This window comes from Hyaena hyaena, unplaced genomic scaffold (assembly GCF_003009895.1).
Source record: "Hyaena hyaena isolate Hyena2069 unplaced genomic scaffold, ASM300989v1 scaffold_155, whole genome shotgun sequence".
Lineage (NCBI taxonomy): Eukaryota > Metazoa > Chordata > Mammalia > Carnivora > Hyaenidae > Hyaena > Hyaena hyaena.
Genome location: NW_024080787.1, coordinates 2,657,759 through 2,679,188, shown reverse-complemented (window position 1 = coordinate 2,679,188; position 21,430 = coordinate 2,657,759). Strand labels below are relative to the sequence as shown.

The 21,430-nt window shown below is 53.6% G+C and overlaps 1 protein-coding gene across 1 annotated transcript in view; it reads right to left on the bottom strand.

Moving 5' to 3' along the window:
• Positions 1-1,594: 1,594 nt before the first annotated feature.
• The window catches only part of LOC120236454 (CREB binding protein), a 130,303-nt gene continuing 110,467 nt past the window's right edge, over positions 1,595-21,430 (bottom strand). The window contains exons 21-31 of the mRNA XM_039239260.1: positions 20,676-20,732; positions 17,530-17,607; positions 17,198-17,265; positions 13,673-13,823; positions 13,068-13,214; positions 12,288-12,401; positions 11,087-11,252; positions 10,435-10,602; positions 6,977-7,138; positions 6,490-6,771; positions 1,595-4,819 (exon numbers count right to left, since the gene is read on the bottom strand). Of these exons, the coding sequence (XP_039095191.1) occupies positions 2,672-4,819; positions 6,490-6,771; positions 6,977-7,138; positions 10,435-10,602; positions 11,087-11,252; positions 12,288-12,401; positions 13,068-13,214; positions 13,673-13,823; positions 17,198-17,265; positions 17,530-17,607; positions 20,676-20,732 (3,541 nt within the window). The 3' untranslated portion in view covers positions 1,595-2,671. The remainder of the gene's footprint in view (positions 4,820-6,489; positions 6,772-6,976; positions 7,139-10,434; positions 10,603-11,086; positions 11,253-12,287; positions 12,402-13,067; positions 13,215-13,672; positions 13,824-17,197; positions 17,266-17,529; positions 17,608-20,675; positions 20,733-21,430) is intronic.

Here is a 21,430-nt window from a genome sequence, read left to right as displayed (position 1 = left end):
AGCCCAGGCCCTTGGATCTTATGAAGACTAGCAGCTAGGCCAATTCTAAGGGTCATTAGCCAACTGGGACCATCGTTGAATCCAAGCAGTTTTACCAGCTTTTATTATAAACACCAGCACATTTCAAGTTTCCTCTTTTTGATCACAAATATAGGACTTTTTCTTCTCCTCTTTAGTATACAGCATGAGACACAGTGCCGGGGCTTGGCAGCTTACAGAAACCTCCTTACACCCAGCGCGGGACTGGCGTCCACAGACCACACACCCGCAGCCGCATCCTTTGGCAGATCGCACAGGACATGGACTCCAAAAAGATGAGATGTGTACACACAGTTCTGGATTCCAGGAGGACCTGAAAAAGATGCCTCCCCTCCCCCGACTGCATGAAACGGCCACCCTGCACAAGTGCCATGGGCCTGGAGCTGCTCCTCCAGGGACCCAAACAGGTCATTGCTTCTGCCTGAACACGGGCTCAGGGTTGTACTGTCAGTGGCGAGGGTGCTTTGGAAGAGGGTCCCAGAAACGAGAAGCAAGCAGGCAGAGCAAGGATGGCCAGATGGCCACTGGAGGGCGGTGGCCCTGCCTTCCCTCTCAGGCATGCGGCGGAGGCAGGGGTTGGTTGGCAGTGCTGAGGACTGGCTTAATCTACGGGAAAGCTCTGTGCTAGAGCTAATGTTTTAGAAAATAGAAAATTTCCACAAATTTAGATTCCCAAATCAAGTATTTTGAAATTATCTCTGTGAAGACAGGCCAAAAGAGAAGCTATCTGGGTCAAGAGCTCTGACTTGGCCACAACCCCCCAACTGGGGGACAAGAGCCGGGATTTTTTTTTCACTTGTGCGGGGGGGGAGTGTCTGGAGGCGAACTTGCATGCTCCCTGGAGGGGCTCTGCCCCTGAGACGTGATGCTTACAGCATCCAGGGCCTCAAGTGTCACCTTCTTGGTAAGGGCATCTGATACTGGAGTTGGGGGAAGGGAGGGGAACCACGTGGCCAAAGTGCCTGTCCCGTTTCACCGTTTCACCGCAGCGCTGCCCTCCATGGTCTTTGGGCACCTCCCAGTCTCTAGAGGGTGGAGGAGGAAGCGGAGAGCTTTCTCTGCCCAGCCCAGCCCTGCAGGCCAGCCTGGGGCAGGAGCCCCCAGCGTGCAGCGTCCTCGTGCTAAGGAGCACAGGATGGGGGGGTGGGGAGCAGTGCCCGGGGCACATTTCACATCAATTCTGGGGTTTGCATACAGGAAAGGGGGGGGGCCTGCTGCAAACAACAGGAAGCATCCCATCTCTGGGTTTTCTCAAGGATTTGGGGAGGAGGACAGGAGGCAAAGTGTTGTTCAGACCCATCTGCACCCCTAACTGTGGGTGACGATGCCCGTAGGGCACCAAGTACATGAGGCCATCACCAAGCTTCGCCTCCTCAGGCCCTGCAGAGAGAACACCGCCCCAGGCCTCGGCATGGGCCCCCAGGCCCGTGGTCACCGCCTCTCCGCCATGAGCAATCCACCAGAATCATGTCTTACAAAGAACAGACTCCAAAAATATATATAAATAAATAAAAACCTTAAACATTCTTACAGGGATCTTAAAGAACAGAATACATGTTAAAAACTTCAGTAATTTATATCAATTTTAAGCGGTACTTTATATACAATGGGGGGAAAAACACATGCATAGTCCAAATACAATGTTGAAAACAGCATTTTCATAACAAAACCCCGAACACTAAGTGTTAATACCATGTACATGAATTCAAGAAGGACCACCCTTTTTGTCTGTTGCACACAGTTTATTTAACAATATGATATAAGAAATGAGTTCGTATTTTACCATTCTATACAGTGATTGAATCTTCTTGAATTTTCTTATTTATAGTAATTATAGCGCTTGCATGATTTACACTAGAATTGCTTTTCCTCATTTCAAGTTTCACATAGAAGAAAGAAAAGAATGCTTCTTCTCTATTAACATTAGCATGGTCTAAGAGAGTGATCATCTCTATTTTTTGTCTAAAACCAGTTTTATCAGAGAAACAAAGCAACAATTTCTACATCTGCAAGACAAGAGTTTGGCGTAAGCCAGTATGTATAGATAGATGTGTGTGTGGGTGTGTACGTGTGTGCACGCAGGAGCCAATTCCTATCTTCCAGGGGTAATACTTGGAGAACGCCCACAGAGTTCACTATAGAAAAAATCTTCCCGCAACGTCAGAAAGTTATCGGGATACATTATACGCTTGCGTTATTTCAAGAATCAGTTTCTGAATATTATTTTTCTTCTCACTTTTAAACATAAATGTTTAAAGTCTTGAAAATACAAATAAAAAATATGAATATAATGAACTTGTTTTTCCCGTTAAAAAAAGGCATGAGTCACCAGCAATGACGACAAAAAGAATCCAAACAAAACCCCCCTCCCCCCAAAACAAAAAAACAAAAACAAAAAACAAAAAGAGAGAGAGAGAGAGAGAGAGAGAGAGAGACCAGATATTTAAATCAACTGGTTTTTAACAAAAAAATATATTCTTTGTATTGTTTCTTTAAACAGCAATCTACCCTTCCATGGCTTGGAAGTAGCAGTTCCATCTAGGGATAAAAAGAGCCTAGATGCCTGGATTTCAGTACAAAAGGTCCAAGGACATGAAAGGGGAAAACAAAAAAAAGCGATGCTCTCGCAATGCTACAAACCCTCCACAAACTTTTCTAGGGTGTCTCCTGTGGTGTCGCCGACCAGGGACAGCTCACTGGACAACGCACTCCTGTTGGGGGTGTTCAGCTGGGGGAGCATTGCACTCTGTTCGGGGTTCCCCAAGTGTCCCTGATCTATGGAGCTGGCCATGGTGACTGCAAGTCCTGGGTGGGGGGAACCAGTCTGGGGCGAGACGTGGTGTGGTGAAGGCTGGGGCTGTATCCGTGGCGACGGGCTGGAATGTGGAGGCTGGGACTGGGGCCGCGGAGACTGGACAGGGGCCGGAGACCGCACCTGGCTACTGAGGGACGTGGCCATCTGCTGGCCAGGGAGGTGCGAGGCCTGGGGCTGTCCTGAGAGCATGTGCTGCTGGGGGCTCATGGGGTTCGGCTGGCCCGGGGACCCGATCTGCTGCTTCATCTGCTGCTGCTGCAGAATCCGCTGCTGCAAGGCCTGCTGGATGTTGGGTGCGCCGTCCGCGCCCAGCCCGGGCTGCCCCATCTGGCCGAGCTGTCCCATCTGAGCCGCCATCTGGCCCATGGAGCTGCCCTGGATGGGGAGGTGCTGCTGCATCCGCTGCTGCTGCATGGCTGGGGGGTAGCCTCCGGGTCCCTGGGGCTGCTGGAACTGGCCATGCCCGGCCATGCCCCCGGCCATGCCCCCGCTGCCCTGCTGCTGCTGCTGCTGCTGCTGCTGCTGCTGCTGTTGCTGCTGCTGCAGCAGCTGCCGGCGCAGCATCTCTCTGTACTGTGGGTTCATGCTCGCCATGCTGGGGTTGTGCCCCGCGTTCATGATGTTCAGGGCCTGGCCCTGGGGGTTCAGGCCTCCCATCGGCTGCTGTTGCGGGGGCACGCCGGGCCGGGGGCCGCCGGCTTGCATGGCATTCAGGTTCTGTAGGCCAGGCTGCTGGTGCAGGCCAGGCTGGGCCTGGAGGCCGGGCTGGGCCTGGAGGCCGGGCTGGGGCTGGAGGCCTGGCTGACTGGCCACGTATTTGGCCGTGCGCTGCTTGATGAAAGCCGCCATCAGCTGAGGGTTTGACTTGAGTATGTTGAGCACCTGCTGCTGCTGCTGCGGGGAGCTGGGAGACTTCAGGGTCCGCAGCAGGTCCTGCAGGGCGCCGGGCGAGATGCTCCGGGGTGGCTGCACGCTGGGCATCCGAGGCCCCGCCACGGCTGGCTGGGCCTGCATGGACATCACAGGCCTGGGCATGCCTGGCATCGGCTGCTGCTGGGGGATAGGCGCCTGCTGCCACTGCCCGGGTGGCAGGTTGGGTACGACGGGCCCGCTGACCGGGTTGGGACGGGGCACATTCAGGCCCGCGGGGGCCATCTGGCCCACCGGGGTCACCATGCCCGTGCGCCCTGGGGGCACACCGTTGTTGATGTTCACCCGGTACAGGTGCTGCTGCTGCTGGGCCTCACGCTCAATCTGCCGGGCTGCTTCCACCGCAGCCGGTGGGGGCTGGGCGGGGGGCGGTGGGGCTGGCACCTGGTTGGCGGGCTTCCCGGCAGACACCGTGGTGGGGGGCTGAGTCCGGGCCACGCCGGGGAATCCGGCTGGTGACATGCTCACGGGTGAGGGCTGGGGCTGGGCGGGGGGCTGCGGTGTCTGGGGCGTGCTGGGCTGCTGCGTGGGGGTTCCAGGCGGTGCTGAGGTAGGGGAAGGCAGACTCTGCTGAGGCACGTTGCGGGTGTTCATGGTGGCCATCCGCCGGCGCATGAGCTGAGCCTGCTGCAGGCGGTGCTGGATCTGCTGCTGGCGGAGCTTGTGTTTGATGTTGAGGCAGAAGGGCACCGGGCATTTGTTCTCCTGGCAGTGTTTGGCGTGGTAGCAGCAGAGGGCAATGAGCTGCTTGCACACCGGGCAGCCCCCGTTGGTCTTGCGCTTGCAGCCCTTGGTGTGCTGCACCACCCGCTTCATCTTCTGGCAGGACGGCAGCGAGCAGTTGGCATTGCGGCACTGGCAGGCGTGCACCAGAGACTGGATGCAGCGCTGGATGCTCAGGCGCCGCGACTCCTGGGGGCTCTTGGACTGTGGTTCACCCTGGCTGCTGCCTTCATCGTCCAGGCCCAGGCCCCACTTCACCATCTTGTGGGCGTGGCTCTTCGTGTTGTAGCAATTGATGCACAGGTCGTAGTCCTGCGGACAAGGATGGGGCACAGGCAGGGGTCAGCAACAGGCCGAGGCAGACGCTAATGCGACCACCCAACACGTCCAGCCCCAGACCCTCACCCTGGCTCTCCTGGTCCTGCGGTCTCACACCTGTCCCCTTTCCTTCTTCCCCCTGCCCCTGAGGACCTGCCGGGGGAAGACTGACAGTCTTCCAAGATCACTGAAGTGACACTGATCTGGGTTTCTAGAGACTGGCCCTCACCCTCCGGGGCCGCTACTGGGTGCCCTATTGTGTTCCCAGAGCCCTGCAGGGCGGCCCAGAAGGGCCTGGGGGACAGAGAGGCCTTCACCAGAAGACAGGCCCTGGGCTCAAACCACAGTGACAAAACGCATGCTCGCAGGAATCTTAAAAATCGCACCTGGAGACTGGGGTAACCCAGAAGCAAGTCTGGAGAAAGAAGCCCTGTGATCAGGACTGATTATTTGGTTTGTTTTTAGTATTGACTTATTTATTTTGAGAGGGCAAGAGCATGTACTCACATGCTACAGAGACAGGGTTGGGGGTGAGAGAGAGAGAGAGAGAGGGAGGGAGGGAGGGAGAGAGAGAGAGAGAGAGAGAGAGAGAGAGAGAGAGAATGTATTCACATGCTACAGAGACAGAGGGAGAGAGGGAGAGAGAGAATCCCAAGCAGGCTCCATGCTCAGCACAGAGCCCGATGTGGGGTTCGATCCCACAGCCCTGCAATCATGAACTGAACTGAAATCAAGAGTCGACACTCAACCGAGTAAGCCACCCAGGTACCCCAGAACAGATCCTTTTTGAAAAAGGACACAGTGGGAAGTGACAAAGAACCAAAGAAGGCTGGAAAAAACAAGGAATAAAGACAAAGGCATTACAGAGGCCCCATGTGCCCCCTCAACCTGAGATCAGAGTTGGTCCTATGGGCATGTGACTCTGGGGACCATTCTGAACACTGACACTGGTGAGGCGAGGACTGGGTGGGGGAATGGGGCCTGTGACTATCTGTTGGGGGAGACGAAGGGCCCGAGACAGCCCACACCCGTTCTCATAGCGGAGTCAGTGTATGCGATCACAGGGTCCACTAGGACAAGGCAGGAGGGGTCCAAGACCCCGAACCAGAGGGGCCCGGCAGGGCCATACAGCAGGGCACTCCCAGCCTCTCAGCAAGGCTACAACTGGAGGCACAAAAAGGGGAAAGCAGTCAGAATCCGGGGGGAACAGAAGCACGGCCCGCCTTGGCATGAGGCCACTGGATGTGCCAGACACAGGGCCGGCGTGGGCGAAACCCCAGGGGTAAGATGGAAGCGCTGTGTGATCACCTCACGCTGAACAAGTTGGCACAGACACTGCCGGCCTCTGTGAGTCAGGAACACGGGGGCCAAGCGTTCTCGGCCCTGCTGTACTGCACTCCGTGAAGGGAGATGGGCGGCTACTTTCCTACCCTGGATGCCCGCTGCTGAGCCCGGAGCTGGCACACCACACACCCCCGACCCACGTCGACCAGGACCCTTGTATCTGAGAGCTCAAAAACATCCACCTCATGACCAACAGCCCCCGAGAAGGCCAGGAGGCAGGTGAGCCTTTTCCGTTTGGTCACTCTGTTCCCCTAGGAAATGGCCACCGCGCAGGTCACTGCAGGCTGCTGATGCGCAGAGGGGCGAGGGCGGGGGCCTACCTCACACACGGTGCAGTGCCAGCGCGTCTCCACATGGTGCTTGCACTCATTGCAGGTGTAGACAAAGCGGTCCTGACCCTGGGTGTGCAGTTCCACCAGCATGCACAGCGTGGACCACTTGGACCGGCGCAGGGACGAGAACTCCCAGTGCTTGTCTCTGGCGAGGGTGAGGAAGGCGTCACGCCCGTCCATGAGGTCACAGCTGAGCAGGGGGTCGGGGTCGACGATGGGGGGCAGCGTGTTGATGACGGGCCCAGCGTGCAGGTGGATCACAAAGAAGACCTGCAGGCGAGAGCAGCGTGAGCACCCCCCACCCCCCACAGAGGCAGGCGCAGTGGCGCCCAGGACCACCCAGGCTCCCCGGGGCTGCATGGAGCTGGTGCCGTGCCACGTGGGTCACACAACCGGCAGCCCTGCCTTCTGTGGGCCAGTCCTGCCCAACAGCCCCGGGCCCCCCAGAGCCCGCCCGCCCACCGTGCGCCTCTACCTCCTTGTGCTTCTCCATGGTGGCATAGAGCTTCTGGGACAAGTCGTTGGACACGTTGGGCATGCTGGGCTTCTTCTTGTTGGCTCGGCTGATGCTGCTTTTATTCTTATTGGTTTTCTTGTTGTTCTTCTTCTTGGCGTTCTTGCTGTCGCCCTGGCTGCCCTAAAATGACAGGCGAAGCTGTCCGACAAGCCCAGCCTCCTCTTCCCCACGCCCGACCCTGGACCCTGGCCTGGGACACCCAGCTCACAGGCCATGGGGGCTCCAGGAGGCCCGGCCGAGGGCAGGAGCCCACGCATGGCTGGAAACACACCGCTGCCTTCAGAGAGAGTCACAGAGGCAGAGGCGAGGATAGGAGCAGGACCTGGGGGTGCAGTGGTGACACAGAAACATGAAAGCAAGCACCGCCCATGCCAAGCCGGCCACACGGCAGGTCATCTCTCAAGGGAAAACTTGCCCAGGATGCTAGCTCAGACCCTAACAACTGAGGGAGGATCAGCTGCTTCTCATGGCTCTACACTGCACCACTGACCCGCCACTCCGTGCCACGTCCTGCACGCGCAGTGACTGGTCCTCTGCCTCGCAAAGCTTCCAAACATTCACAGTGCATGAGACGGGGGCGAGGTGCCCAAAGAGAAGCTACTGCATGGATAGGAGCTGGGGCTCCAAAACAGGCCCCTGCCAATGTCCCTGGCAAGGCTGCCTGAGGTGGGACGTCTCCCCGGCCCCAAGTGGGCCTGAAACCCACCATGAGCGCCCCACCTGACTTAAGTCCATCCTGCTCCTCCGTTAAGGCACCCCTACTCTGGCAAGAGCCCAGGCACCAGGGTGGACGTGTTTGCTGCATCTGGTCCAAAGAATTTCACTCTCACCAAGAGAGAGGAACGGGGGAGGGACAGACACCCCGGGTGCTTAAGAGGGGGCCACTGAGGAAGTCCCCAGGCAAGTCTGAGAGAGCCAAGCTACCCAAAGAGTGTGGACACCCCCTGGCACATTGGCCAGGGAGGGGAGGACGCCAGTGGAAAGTGAGAATGCTGACTGAGCATGGACTGTGGTTCACAAAGCCGCATCAACGCTGCTTTAGCCACCATCACACACAGGGGACAGCAGTGCAACATGGCAGCAGGACAGACCAGTGGAACGCAGGGGACCCCATATATCTCCTGGAGTTTCCTGTAAATCTTCAGACTTTTCTAAAAATTGAGCTGACTTTTAGGGGCGCCTGGGTGGTTCAGTCGCTTAAGCGTCCAGCTTTTTTTTTTTTTTTTTAATGTTTTATTTATTTCTAGGAGAGAGAGACAGCGTGAGCAGGGGAGGGTCAGAGAGAGAGGGAGTCACAGACTCTGAAACAGGATCCAGGCTCCAAGCTGGCAGTCAGCCCAGAGCCCGACGCGGGGCTCAAACCCACGAACCGTGAGATTATGACCTAAGCGAAAGTCGGACGCTTAACCAACTAAGCCACCCAGGCACCCCAAGCGTCCAGCTCTTGACTTCAGTGTGGAGCCTGTTTGGGACTGTGTCTCTCCCTCTCTGCCCCTCCCCTATTTGAGCGCATGTGCTCTCATGCTCTCTTTTAAATAAATAAACTTAAAAGAATATTTAACAATTAAAAAAAATTAAAATTAAGCTTACTTTTAAGAAAAGTAGATTCATTGCACAAAGTTCAGAAAATATAGCAAAATAATTAAAACAATAAATTTTTTTGCTGCCGAGAATAACAAAATTTTGGATTTTCTTCTTGGAGTGGTGCCCACGCACACCTGCTGTGGGGGGGTCCCACGGGTGACACCGTGCTGTCTCTTCCCCACTAGTGCAAGCATCTCCCTATCTTGCCCCAGAGCAGCCATACGGCCAGAGTGCTGTCCGGAACGGAAGCCACTGTCTGTCGTGAGGCCTCTGGGCAGGACCCGCCTGCTGCTTCTGAGAATCGGACACAGAGAGCACGGACTCTCTCCACCAGGGGCAAGTCCCTTGCCGGGGACCTCCACCAGGCCAGAGGCGGGAGGGCATGCCCTTCTCGGACAGGACACACAGCTGGGGCCTATGCTGCCCTCACGGAGCCCCTCTCTTCGGAAGCAGAGGCTGGGCTTCTGGCTGGTCCACCATCCAGGCGCAGACCCTCCTCTCCCTGCTGTGAACCCCCCACCCCCCAAACCCTGGACTTGTGTTCTGACTCAGGCCACCTCCCCTCCAGGGTGCTGGGCAGTGGCAGAGACAGAGGGGCTACCTCAGGCTCACAGCTTGGCTCTGCTCTCTCACTTGCTCGAACTCCCAAGTTTCCACTAACACTTGGCACATCCTTCAAAGGTCTGCTCGCGAACAGGATCTCCTGATGTCCCCCCGAGACCCTGGCAGGGCAGTGTGGTCATCAAAAGACAAATGACAGATCCGGCCTCCAAGGAGACCCCAGCAGAAGGAAGTCAGGCCACCACGGCCCTCAGGCTCTTCTTGGGACCTGCACCGCAGACCCGAGCTGAGAGCACAGCCCCTTGCCCCTCGCGGGTGTTCACAGGCATCTCAGTACTTCTTCCCCAAACGGGCTCTCCCGTCACCCCTCCCTGGTACAGAAGTACTGATGCACCTGCTCAGACCCCAGACACCGCAGACCCCGGAGCCAGGACTCTCCTCAGGCCACAGAGAGCCGCTGCGCCTGCCCAAACACCCCATTCACTCTTCACTGCCACTACAGCCACGAACCAAACGTGAACTCCGGCCTCTCCTCCTTGCGCATCCTGAACGCAACACGCTTGCTTCAACCCCAGCCCTTGCGCACCTCCTCCTCCCACTGGCGGCTGTGTCCCCAGGACGGCCTGGGCTCCTTCCCGGCGGCTGCACCTTGGCCAGCTCTCCAGACAGGCCCCTCACTGCCTGGTCCCTTCCTTCCAGCTCCTGCTGCTGTCCCAGCGCACCCCACCTGCATGTATTCTTCCTACTAGAACACATACTCCTCGAGGTCAGCGATGGAGTCTCCTCGCGTCACCAGCGCACTGCTGGGCACGGAGTCTGGGCACAGAGCCCAGCAACAGGTGGAGGGCTGGCTCGTAACAACGCTGAAGGAAAAGCCCATCGACTGAGGGTCTCATTCTCAGAGAAGGTCTGCTGCGGACCGGGAGCAACTGGCTCTGTCTGTGAGCGGGCTGCCATGCCCCCGCGCTGCCCTGCCCGCCCTGTTCAGAGATGCCAGAGCTAGCATTCTGTCTGCCTCCTACAAGGTGATATGTTTCCGGCACCAACGGAGTGTGGGCTGTGCCCCCCTGCACTGGGTGATGCGTCTCTGCCCGCCCCGCACAGACTGTGGGCTCTGCCCCCTGGGGTCCAGTCCTGACCTGCACCGGCTGGTGAGAAGGGGAAGGGGCACACGTGAAAATATCAGCACAAAGGCGGCCATGGCCTGTGGAGCCAACGGCACAAATCCACGCAGCCTTCAGTGTGTGGGTGGGCCCCTGGGGTCTCTTTACCTCTGTGGTCTCACTGGCTGCACTGCTCTCCTCCTTCTTCCTCTCTTCTTCTTCTTGCTCCAGCTCCTTAATGCTTTCCTCCAGCACATTGGGCCAGAAGTCACCCTCAAAATAGGGTAGCTCCTTGGCACTGGTGAGCCTGTCTTCAGTCGCTTGTTTGAAAATGTCCTGGCAAGTGAAGGAAGCATGGCCGTGAGAAGAGGGAACTGAGTGGCGCTCCTGGGAACATGTGCAGGGGCCATGCCACTGGGAGAGGATGGGGCTCATGAATGCCTGAGATCAGACTTCAACAGGCATCGTGGTTGCTTTCAGACCACCAGCTAAAAATCCTGGTGGACTGCAGATCAAGGCTTCTATGTCTTTTGTCTACACTCTTCTTTTTTTGAGAGAGAAAGAGAACACAAGCAATGGAGAGGAATAGAGAGAATCGCAAGTAGGCTCCATGTTCAGCTTGGAGCCGGATGAAGGGGCTTGATCTCATGACCTGAGCCAAAACCAAGAGTTGGATGCTCAGCTGACTGAGCCACCGAGGCGCCCCAATGCTCTTATTCTTTTTCCTTTCTACTCCTCATAGGCGAATACAGCTCTCACATGCGTGAGTGCGAGGAAGACACGCCATCAAGCCGCCGTGGCCTGTTTCAGCACGAGGTACCTTGTAGTCGTGAATGATCCGTTCGGCAAACGCCTTGTCCAGCATCTTCTTGTACCACTCCTGCAGGCGCTTTGGTTTGGGGATTTTCTGATCAGGGGGGTGGCAATGGAAGATATAGTCATCTCCTTCACTTGGGGGACAGGCCCAGATGTGTCCTGTTACATACCTGCAGGACACACAGACACAATTCAGATGAAAGCGGTGAGTGAAAGCCTCCCTGCCTTCAAGGATTAATAACTGAGGAGCAGGGACCAAAGCAAGCACAGAAATAACTGGAAAAAAAAAAATAAAGAAACTACCACAACACTTGTGGCAAAAAGTAGTAACAGGCTCAGAGAAGTCACAAACCTGTGTGCTGGGGAAGGAGCGTGTGGATGGGCAAGGCCGACCTGGATCACACAAGGGCATGCCTGGAAATCGGTCCTAAGATGCTCCCTCTCAGGGTGTGCGTGCCGGGCAGGGGCCGAAGCTCCAAGGGCACACAGTCAGCACAGGACAGAGCCTGGGCAGGCGTGGCTCTCGGGTGTGTGGGATGACTTATGCCCAGGAATGTGCTGCATTTCCTAACCACTACTTCCTGTGCATTGGAGAGGCAGCTGGGGGTCTCTCTCTAAGGGTTTAAATCTGTCATTTGCTTAGGGACCTGTCAATCAAATACCTCTAATTTTTTCAAATTTTGGAAAGGAATGTGACAGATCTAGAATGGAGAAACAGAGAGAAAAACAGACCAGTATCTTGTAGGATTCCATTCATATGAAATGTCCAGAAAGGCAATGTATAGAAACAGAAAGCAGATGAAGGGTTGCTGGGTGCAGGGCGGAACAGGGTTAAGAGCAAAGGAGGGCAGGGATCCTACTGCAGGGAGGATGATGTGCAGACACTGATTTACGGCTACAGCCACACCACTCAGTGACGTTACTAAAAATCACTGAAGTGTATGCCTGAAATAGGTGACTTTATGATATATAAAATATGCCTCAATAAAGTTAAGAAAATTAGGAAAAAAGAGCTGAGCGCAGAAGGCAGATCTGCATGGCCCAAAGGAAAGGGGGCCGTGGGAGACCTCAGAGTCCATCTAAGGACATTAAAATAAAAACACATACGACTTAAAAAAAAAAATACTCATATTATTACATAAAATACACAGTAAAAATTAAAAATGGAATTTTCATTAGTTCTGAATAATCTCAATTAAACTCACCCCAATTTCTTCACATATTCTAAATATCCAATAAGGATCTCATGGTAAACAGCAGTCCGGAGGCATCGGGGCCGGAAGAAATGAATACTGTCCAGATAAGATATGTATACACGCCTAGGGTAGGGAGGGCAAGTGGGAAGAAATTAATTCAGAGTTCAGAATACACCCCAAACCTGAAACCAAACACCAACATCCACAAAAAGCTCCAGAGACACATTCTGTCCATTTACACCGGCCACAGACAAGATGCAAGAAAACTCCCATCACCAACTGCCGCTGCCAATGCATGATTTCGCTCATCGCTGAACGGAGAAGCCATGGGGTCGCCCACCTGGATTGCCAGGGAGAGGCCAGGGCAAACTGAGAAATGCCACCTCACCTGGACTCTGGACAGAGGTACTTTGTTTTCACAGGTACATTTCTACGAGGCGGCCCCGGGAAGGATCCCCACCCCTTCTCAGTAGGCTCCCCTGCTCTAGGCAAGACCAGGACTGGAACCCATGAATACTCGGAACACACAACAGGCTCTCACCAGTCGTCAAAACCCTTCGCTTCTCATTGGTTTAGGCTTAAACTAAACCAGCTTGGTCAGTTAAGCGTGGCTTATTTAAAGCCAGGTCTGGAGCACACGGCTTCTCTACAACACATAGGGTCTGAGGGGTGCAGGCTCGATGACACACACACGTGAGGTGGTGGTGGTGGTGGTGGTGGTGGTGGTAGAGGAGGGGGGGGGAGGAGGAGGAGGAGGAGGAGGAGGAGGAGGAGGAGGAGGAGGACTACCTTGTGTTTGGAGGGGGGCAATCGGAGCCGTACTCTTGCACGTGCATCCCAAAGAAGCACACGTCCACTCCGTCAATTTCCTCAAAAGCAAAGAGTGCTTTGGTTCGATACGGGAAAGATTCAGACATTTCCCCAGAATCCACAAACCTGGAATGAAAGAGCCTGAGGCTTGCATGCGTCACTGCTTCCCAGGGGCTTTACCAACCAGACCTCTGGCCCTGAGCCCCCTCAGTGCAGAGGAGCGAAGCCTGGTCACCTCTTCTGACTGCTGGCCCAGCCTGGGCAGCTTGGAGCTGTGACCCCATTCTCTCTGAGTCTCAGTCAGAAATTTTACGTCCATTGATGAATATGGAACAGAGAGAAGGGTTGACTATACGTTACACGCTGAAAAACCTCTGAATTCTACAAACTCCAAGTTTATTCTTTCAGTAATCTCCTCACCCAACGTGGGGCTCTGACTCATAAGCCCGAGAGAAGAGGTGCATGCTCTTCAAATTGAGCCAGCCAGGCCCTGAAGCCTTGCCAGAAAGCGGGACTTTTGTTAACCAGGGACGGTGACACCTCAGAGAACGCTTAAGAAAACAGTACAACATGTGAACACAAACCGTGACTTCATCCCGGGCTTGACCTCCACAGTCTTGTCTGAGCTGGCCACCACTCGGACAAAGACCTCCCCGGCTTCAGGATGATTCTGTCGCCGCAAAAACTTGTTGACTCGGTCTTCCAAGTGGTTGCCCAATCGCGTGGTCTGTAGTCCTGAAAGTCCAGAATAAGCAGGTGAGGGGGCTTCGCATGGGCTGCGGAGAAGGTGGCTGAAGCCAGAGAACCCACCTTGCTCCTTGCTCTTTCAGTGCAGTCTGATACTCTAAGGATTAACGTTTTCCAAATCCAGAAGGGGCCTAGCTTGTCCTATGAGGTAAGCATTGAGTAAAGGAAAGGTGGACTTGGGAGCCTCAGGCACTCCACGCGCTGACAAGTGCTCTCATTTAAATGCCCACATATTTCCATTTTTTTCTGGACACAGGGACAGAAGAGCCACAAAGGCAGACTAAAGGCTGTGGGGTAAAGCAAGAATGGACATGGGGCCCCAGAGAGCCCACCTCCTGCCTCCCCTGGCCCTGGCTCTGGTGAGGCCACAATCCAGCCCCGTTCTTGCCCAGCTCGGAGGAGACGCGCATGCAGCCTCACGGTCTTCGGATCAGGTCCTAGACAGGAGCCCACATGGCATCAGCACCTAGATCAGCCCTAGACTCTCTCCACACCCTCTCTCTCCTGGGGATGCCCCAGACACGGCCACTGTGGCAAGAACACTGGGCGAAGCAGAAAAAACCTTTGCACAAGGGGAAAAGACTAGAAGGAAAAGCTGCGGAAGGTTAATACTGATTATTTTCTTCTTTGTATTTATTGATTTTTAAAATACTACGTTAATGAGAAATATTTTTAAAAAGCTATTTGGGATTTTTACGATTCTTTACTGAGGACAAGAAGTATCTGGAAATTTTAAACGGACTTTTTAAATTTTGTTTTTGTGCAATAAACATAGCAGTGGTAGAGTTTTTTTGGGTATATGAGTTGTACCTCCATAAAAGTGATTTAAAAAGAAAAAACTACAGTGACCATGAAATAAAAACCCCACCAAAAACGAAGAACTTGACAAGCTCCACAAACGAGGGGAGAGCGGATTTATGATTTATCCTGCACTCTGGCGAAGACACAGGGCGCACAGCCACCTCACTGCTCTGTGAGTGGCCTCCCCGGGGAAGGCAGAAGACCCTCATGTTCCTGCCCCCGTGCGCTGCTGAGCATGGCCTGTCCCCCTCACAAGGTGCTTTCCGATCCTGAGAGGCAGGGCACAGCTAAGAAGGGCCACCTGCCATGGTCCAGGTCTCCCCTTCCTTTATGAAAACAGGACCACACACACTCTGATTTTCAATTAGCAAATGGAACAATAAACCTTTAAATTTAGGTCGTTACTTTTTCCCTTCAAAGCACCTGAATGATCTGTATTAACAAAAAAAGTTTCAAATGAGACCACACAGGACTGTCTTGCTGTAACCGAGCGCCTTGAAGGCGGAAGTGCTCTCTGAAGAGCGTGCACAGTGAAAATAGGGAGCCGCCGGCAGTCACTCAGAGATGCAGGGTCCCCCGTGCGGAGGTGGTCCCTGCAGGAACGATTTCGGGGAGCACCACACCCTTCCTGTGTGTCGTGTGCAGTTCTGCCACGTTCTGCCACACTCCCAGTTTTCCGCCTGTGTTTGCTTCCTGGGGACCCCCCTCATGCTGAGGGGCCGGCCACACATGTCTTCACGCGCGCGTGAAGACAGCGTCATGGGATGCACGTGTAAAAGTACAACTGCAGAATCTAGAAACCAACACTCTGGATTGTAGGCTCCCTTCCCCCAGGCTTGCAACGTGCATTTTCACCCAAAGCACGTGATGGGGTCTCTTCTGTTCTGTCCCTTTGAGATCAAATCCTTCAGCGTCTGCTTTCTGACGTCGGGGCCACCCTGTCTCCAGCACAGGGGCTCTGATTTGGTCCTTTCTCCCTCCACCCGCCTGGGCTCGGTGCCAGGTAGGGAGGGGCGCGGGGGACAATAACTGGTTGGCAGTTAGGGGCTGGCACAAACGCACATGAGGCAGCCTGTCCTTTCCGGCCGACAGACCCTTGCAAAGGCTGTGCTCACACATTTGCGCCATATGAGGGGTGGCCAGACCTCTGAGGTTCTACTTGGTCAGTCAGTGTTGTGCATCTTCAATGCTAAGGCTCACCTCCCAGGCCCACTCTTGGGCGTTTCTGTCCCCTCCGCCACCAGCCGCAACTGCTCTCCTACCCAGGCCCAGCTCTCCTGGCAAGTGTGTTCTGGTCACGAGGCTCTGGTCCAGCAAGGTGTTTCTAGGCTGCTGACCGCATGAGGGATCTCACTCAGAACGGACCTTCTAAAGCTAGGGTTCTCACCCGAGGGCAACTGTGCCTCCTGCCTCGGGCAGCATGCAGCAATGACTGAAGACGTTTCTGATGGCCGCCACTCAGTGGGGCGGGGGTAGAGCTACTGGCAGCCAGAGATGCTCCTAAAATCCTACAGAGCATAGGACAGCCCCCATAACAAAGAGTTACCTGGCCCTGAATGTCATGGTGGCTCAGTTGAGAAACCCTGATCTACATAAAGAGAAATATTGCTACAGTTTGGGAGTTCATCGATATTTCATTAGGTTTTACAAGAGTGAGGTTACATTATAGGATAATTGTGCATTTTGGTAAAGACAGTTGTACCCGAATTCGCACTGAGCTGCGAAGCCCCTGGAGTGGCTTCCTCCTTGCCTGCTCCCTTCCCCTCCTCCCCCTGGCAAGGGATCTCTCCCTCCACCTCGTCTCTCTCCTGCTCCCTGCTCCCCAGAGGCCCTGGCTCTTGCTGGGGATGCCTCAAGCAGTGCGTCGGCCACCGGGCCTGCTGGGGAGCACTGGCCAAATGGGCTGTCGAGGCGCTTCTGGAGGCGGCTTTTTTACTCGGGGTTGCTGCAAACTCAGCATAGGACAGTTCAGGAACACCACACTGTGCAAGGGGGCCCCAGCCCCTGAGAACCAAATCGGCAAAGATCGCACTGGAAAAGAAGGCTACCCAGGAAGAGTTACTTCATGTTGCCGAAGGCTGCTCTCTACTGTGACGGACACCAGCTGCCACCCAAAATGCAGCAGCAACATGCACAACTGGTCCTCAGGCAGCGCAGGCTCTGCCGGTCCCGGCTGGTGGTGGCCGGCCCCCAGCAGGCCAAGAGGGGCACATGGCTGCCCCACACGGCCCGGGGCTGAGCATGCTGGACACAACGGGATGTGAGAGTGGGGCATCAGATTTCTGAACTGCTTGAAAAGGGTCTGCTGACAAAGTTTCCCTCTTGGAGCTTTCTAAACTTTCACCTACAACAGGGACTGACCGTAAATCTGATTTTCATGCAAAGACCAGGCCCAATGATTCCAATTAGGGGTGCTAGAAGGCGATTTTGGCCTAGAGCCCTGGAGAAGTGGGCCTCACAGCCACGTGCTGAGAAGGGCTGAAGGAAGACGGGGCGGGGGGGGGGCCGGGAACCAGCCCCTCTCGCGCAGATGGGGAGACAGAAACCCTTTCACAACTTACTCTTCGCACTGAACTTGTTTTCTTTCCGAGTTCTGCCAGTTTTCTTCAAGCAGTTGTCGCACACGAAGCTGTAAGGGAAGAATGGGGGTGATCAGATTGCAGAAAACAGTCTCGCCGCCAAATCAGTGATGTGCGGCTCTGAAGGGCTCTGTGGCATCATCACTCACACGTGGAGAGGCAGACTGCTTTGAGTCCACAACCCCTAGAGGAGGCAGACACCAAGGATGCAAACTGAGAAGCAATTGCTGTTGGCTTCGCTGCAGGCCCCTCCCTCCACTCCGTGCAGAGAGGCTTTTCTCAGGATCACAGGAAATCACCAGGAAATTACTCACCCTGAAGGCCAAATGATGTCATAGTGCAGAACACAAATCTGATGCATCTTCCGGCCACACTCCTTGCAATCAACAAAACTGGAAGACAGAGAGAGTGTGCTGTACTGCACATGGACGTGTACAAGGGAGCCGCTGGCAGAAGCTTGTGCGCCGCGTTTACACCTTGTCACACCTTGTCCTCTGATCATTTCCAGTGTCTGTGGCATTCATTAAGGCCTCTGATTGATTCAGCATATTTTAGTTGATTTATTTTAGTCTTTCCCTACACCCAACATGGGGCTTGAACTCACGACCCCAAGATCAAGAGTTGTGCACTCCACTGAGCCACCTCTGATTCAGCTGTATTTAAAAAATCTCCTTTGCAATCAGAAATGAAACTTCACTTTCAAAAATCTCTATGATAGAGGAGCATTTTACAGGCCAGTATTTCTGATATTACTATACATTTTCACGCCCAGTGCCTGCACATATGTAAACGAACTCAAGTAATGGAGAAGGACACTTCCATGTTAGAAGTGCTTGCTTTTTTTTTTTTTTTTTTAATTTTTGATGTTTTTTTCATTTTGAGAGGCAGAGAGACAGAGCACAAGTGGGAGAGGGGCAAAGAGGGAGGGAGACACAGAATCTGAAGCAGGCTTCAGGCTCTGACCTGTCAACACAGAGCCTGATGCGGGGCTCGAACTCAAAAAATGTGAGATCATGACCTGAGCCAAAGTCCGCTGCTTAACTGACTGAACCGCCCAGGCGGCCCTAGCGACGCCTGCTCTTAAACCGAGGCACAGGAAGCATCTGCTCTGAGTCCAGCACAAAGCTGACTGGTAAGCGAGGACTTTATTTGAGTCGACCCTGGAGAGCAGGGGCGTGGCTCATTATGTCGCAGCCCCCACTGTGGCTCACCTGGCTGTCACCTCACTCGGGAATCTTAGTTGCCAACACGCATGGACGTCAAAACTTGTTTCCTCAGGCAACCCCTTCACCACCCCCACAACTTACATCTGGAGGAAGGCTGAGGGGCTAGAAGGCACCACACCTCCTCCGAACTCTGCTAGGTTCCGGGTCTTCCCACCAGCCTGGGTGCTGAGCCTGGGAACCTGAGGTACACTCTCAACACTGCCTGTTGAGTCCTGGGCCCCCAGCTTCCCTCTTCCCCTACTGAGCAAGCCTTCAGCCACGGACCCAGTCTAGCTCTGCCTCTCTGCTCCTGTTTGGTCGGGACGGAGAAAGGACACACACCTGCACAACTGTGCACAGGAGCAGCACGAGTGCCTCGTTCACGGCCCTTCTGGCACTCTGTGTGTCCTGTGCTGTCACAACTCCCCCCGCCTCCCTCCCACCCCACCTCCCGTGGCTGCTTGGAACCTTATTCCTTTCCTCTAGTGCTGCCTCGCCCCCAACCAGCTCCTTCTCTGCAACCTCAGCAGTGGAGCTCATCCTTGTGTTAAGAATTTAAACGGTCAGCAGGCAATGGCTCCCTCTGTTTCTGTGCTCCCTCCAAAGATGCTCCACTCTCAGCGCTTTCCTCCTCTGTGAGGGAAGAGGACGATCCCAAAAGAATATGTGCTGGGGCGGCTGGGGGCTCAGTCGGTTAAGTGTTCAGCTCTTGAGTTCGGCTTAGGTCATGATCTCACGGTTTGTGGGTTTGAGCCCTGCGTCAGGCTCACTGCTGTCAGAGCAGAGCCTGCTTGGGATCCTCTCTGCCCTTCTCCCACCTGTGCTCTCCCTTTCTCTCTCAAAATAAACAACAAAAATATGTTCTAGACCTTATTCTATCAATTTTGAATTTCACCCTCTCCCTACCGAACTATTGTTAACCTAGTGGCTGGCTGCCGTTCCCACGTTTTCTGTTCACGTACAAGCATCTCACCAGCCACCTAGACTGGCCCCTTCTTCACCCGGACAGTGTGGCTTCTTGTACTAAGGGGTCCTTCTTTATTCATAAGGTCAAGCTTCTACTTCCTGCCTGAGCTGCTGCTCTGAGTCTCTTAAGTAGTTTCCTACTGGAAAGCAAAGTTGTTTCCTGGCCTGGTGAATCTACGAGGATGATCTGTCCTTAACAGAAAGAAATAAAGTCCTTCAAAACCTCCCGGGCATATAGAGGAGGAGATCTACATGTCAAAGAACAGTGTTAGTGGCCCTTCACCGAGAGCAGGGGAGGTTCATGTAATGTGAACACGGACATGGGACACCAGGACAGACAATCCACTGGTCATGAAAAATAGGGGGTGCAGGCCTCCTCACGCACCAGGTGCCCTGCTGAGGCTGGAGCTCCCCAGAGCTGGAGCGTTGGGACCACGGGAGGAAGGACCTGCCTCTCGACTCCCAAACATCCATGGTGCTGCCGCCTGTGCTCACCTTGGTGACAGAACACAGTGGGCATCTACACACACTGAAGTGCTCTGAGCACTCCAGGACCTGGAGGGACTGCCATAAGGAAGGAGCTCTGAAGCCTCTTCAGGGGTTATCACAAAGCAAACTTTGCATATGAAGTATTCTCACTGGTCACTGGAGAAAAGAAGAGCATTTGACAATGGCCTTTGGAAGTACACAACACCAAAGAGGCAAAAACATATGCCGGGCCTCCTGTTATTCATTTTTAAAAAGTCATTTCTGGGGTGCCTGGGTGGCTCAGTCGGTTAAGCGGCCGACTTCGGCTCAGGTCATGATCTCCTGACTCGTGGGTTCGAGCCCCGCATCAGGCTCTGTGCTGACAGCTCAGAGCCTGGTGCCTGCTTCAGATTCTGTGTCTCCCTCTCTCTCTGACCCTCTCCTGCTCTCTTTCTCTCTCTCAGAAATATTTTAAAAAATTAAGAAAAAAATAGTCATTTCTAAAAAGTTTTCGTTCTGAAATTTCCCTTTAAATGGTATTAACACTACTCCACAAAATATTCATCTCTTTAGTCTCCAAAGAGTCACACTAAATGGCTTCTCAGTAACCATGATGACGGAAGTAGCAGAAAGGTTCTGACAGAACCAAAACATCCATCTAAAAGAAACTATCTGAAATAACTTCATACAGAGAATCCCACCCAGGGCAACCCATTCCCAACACTCCGAAGGTGCTTCTCCTGCAGGCCAGTCCCAGGGAGGGTTTTCCCCATCTGAAGCTTAAAATCCAAAAGTCAGAAAGAAGCTGCTTATCTACTCACGGTTCAGGATCTAAGGTATCATTTTTCTTCTTTTCAAATTGATCCTTTGAAATGGTCCTTGTTTGAAAAAAGAAAAGAAAGAAAATTGTTAACTAAATGTATTTCTTTAAGCATGAACTATAGGGTCTGTGGGATATTATTTTGTAACTATTTTTTCAAATACAAAGTAAATAATGGTCGGCTGAAATCTCAAGTGCAAAACTTATTTTCACAGAAAGTACTATCAACTCTTTTTCTCTGTCTGCACTGGAATATTTCCTCCCAACTAACACCAGCACTTATTATAAGATTTAATTAAGACTAGTCAAAATATGATGGCAAAATCGTGCTAAGATCCAAAACTACAAATTGTCAATTAAATCTGTATGGTGAATGGCTCCTGGATCAGACTGATAATCAACTCTTCTAATAGCTGAATTAGACAACACAAGATCAGCGTCTACTTGGGGATATTTTACTTATTTTGCAAGAATGAAGTACTTGGTTTCTCTACTGTCCTGTTGTGATCGGTGTGTATGTGAATTATTTCTGATTCACAGAACTATATAATCCAATTATTAATCACAAAATTGGACCAAGGAATTAAGATTACAAAGGACATAAAAATAAACGGAATATGGAGAATGTCTGTCATTTCAGTCTGTAGGTCTCACGAGTGGCTATGTTTTGTTCTGTGACTGGACAGAGTAAAGCGGGAGTGCAGAGCCCATGCCCTACACTGCTGGCTGCTGCTCGGGTGAGAAGCCTTCCCGCTG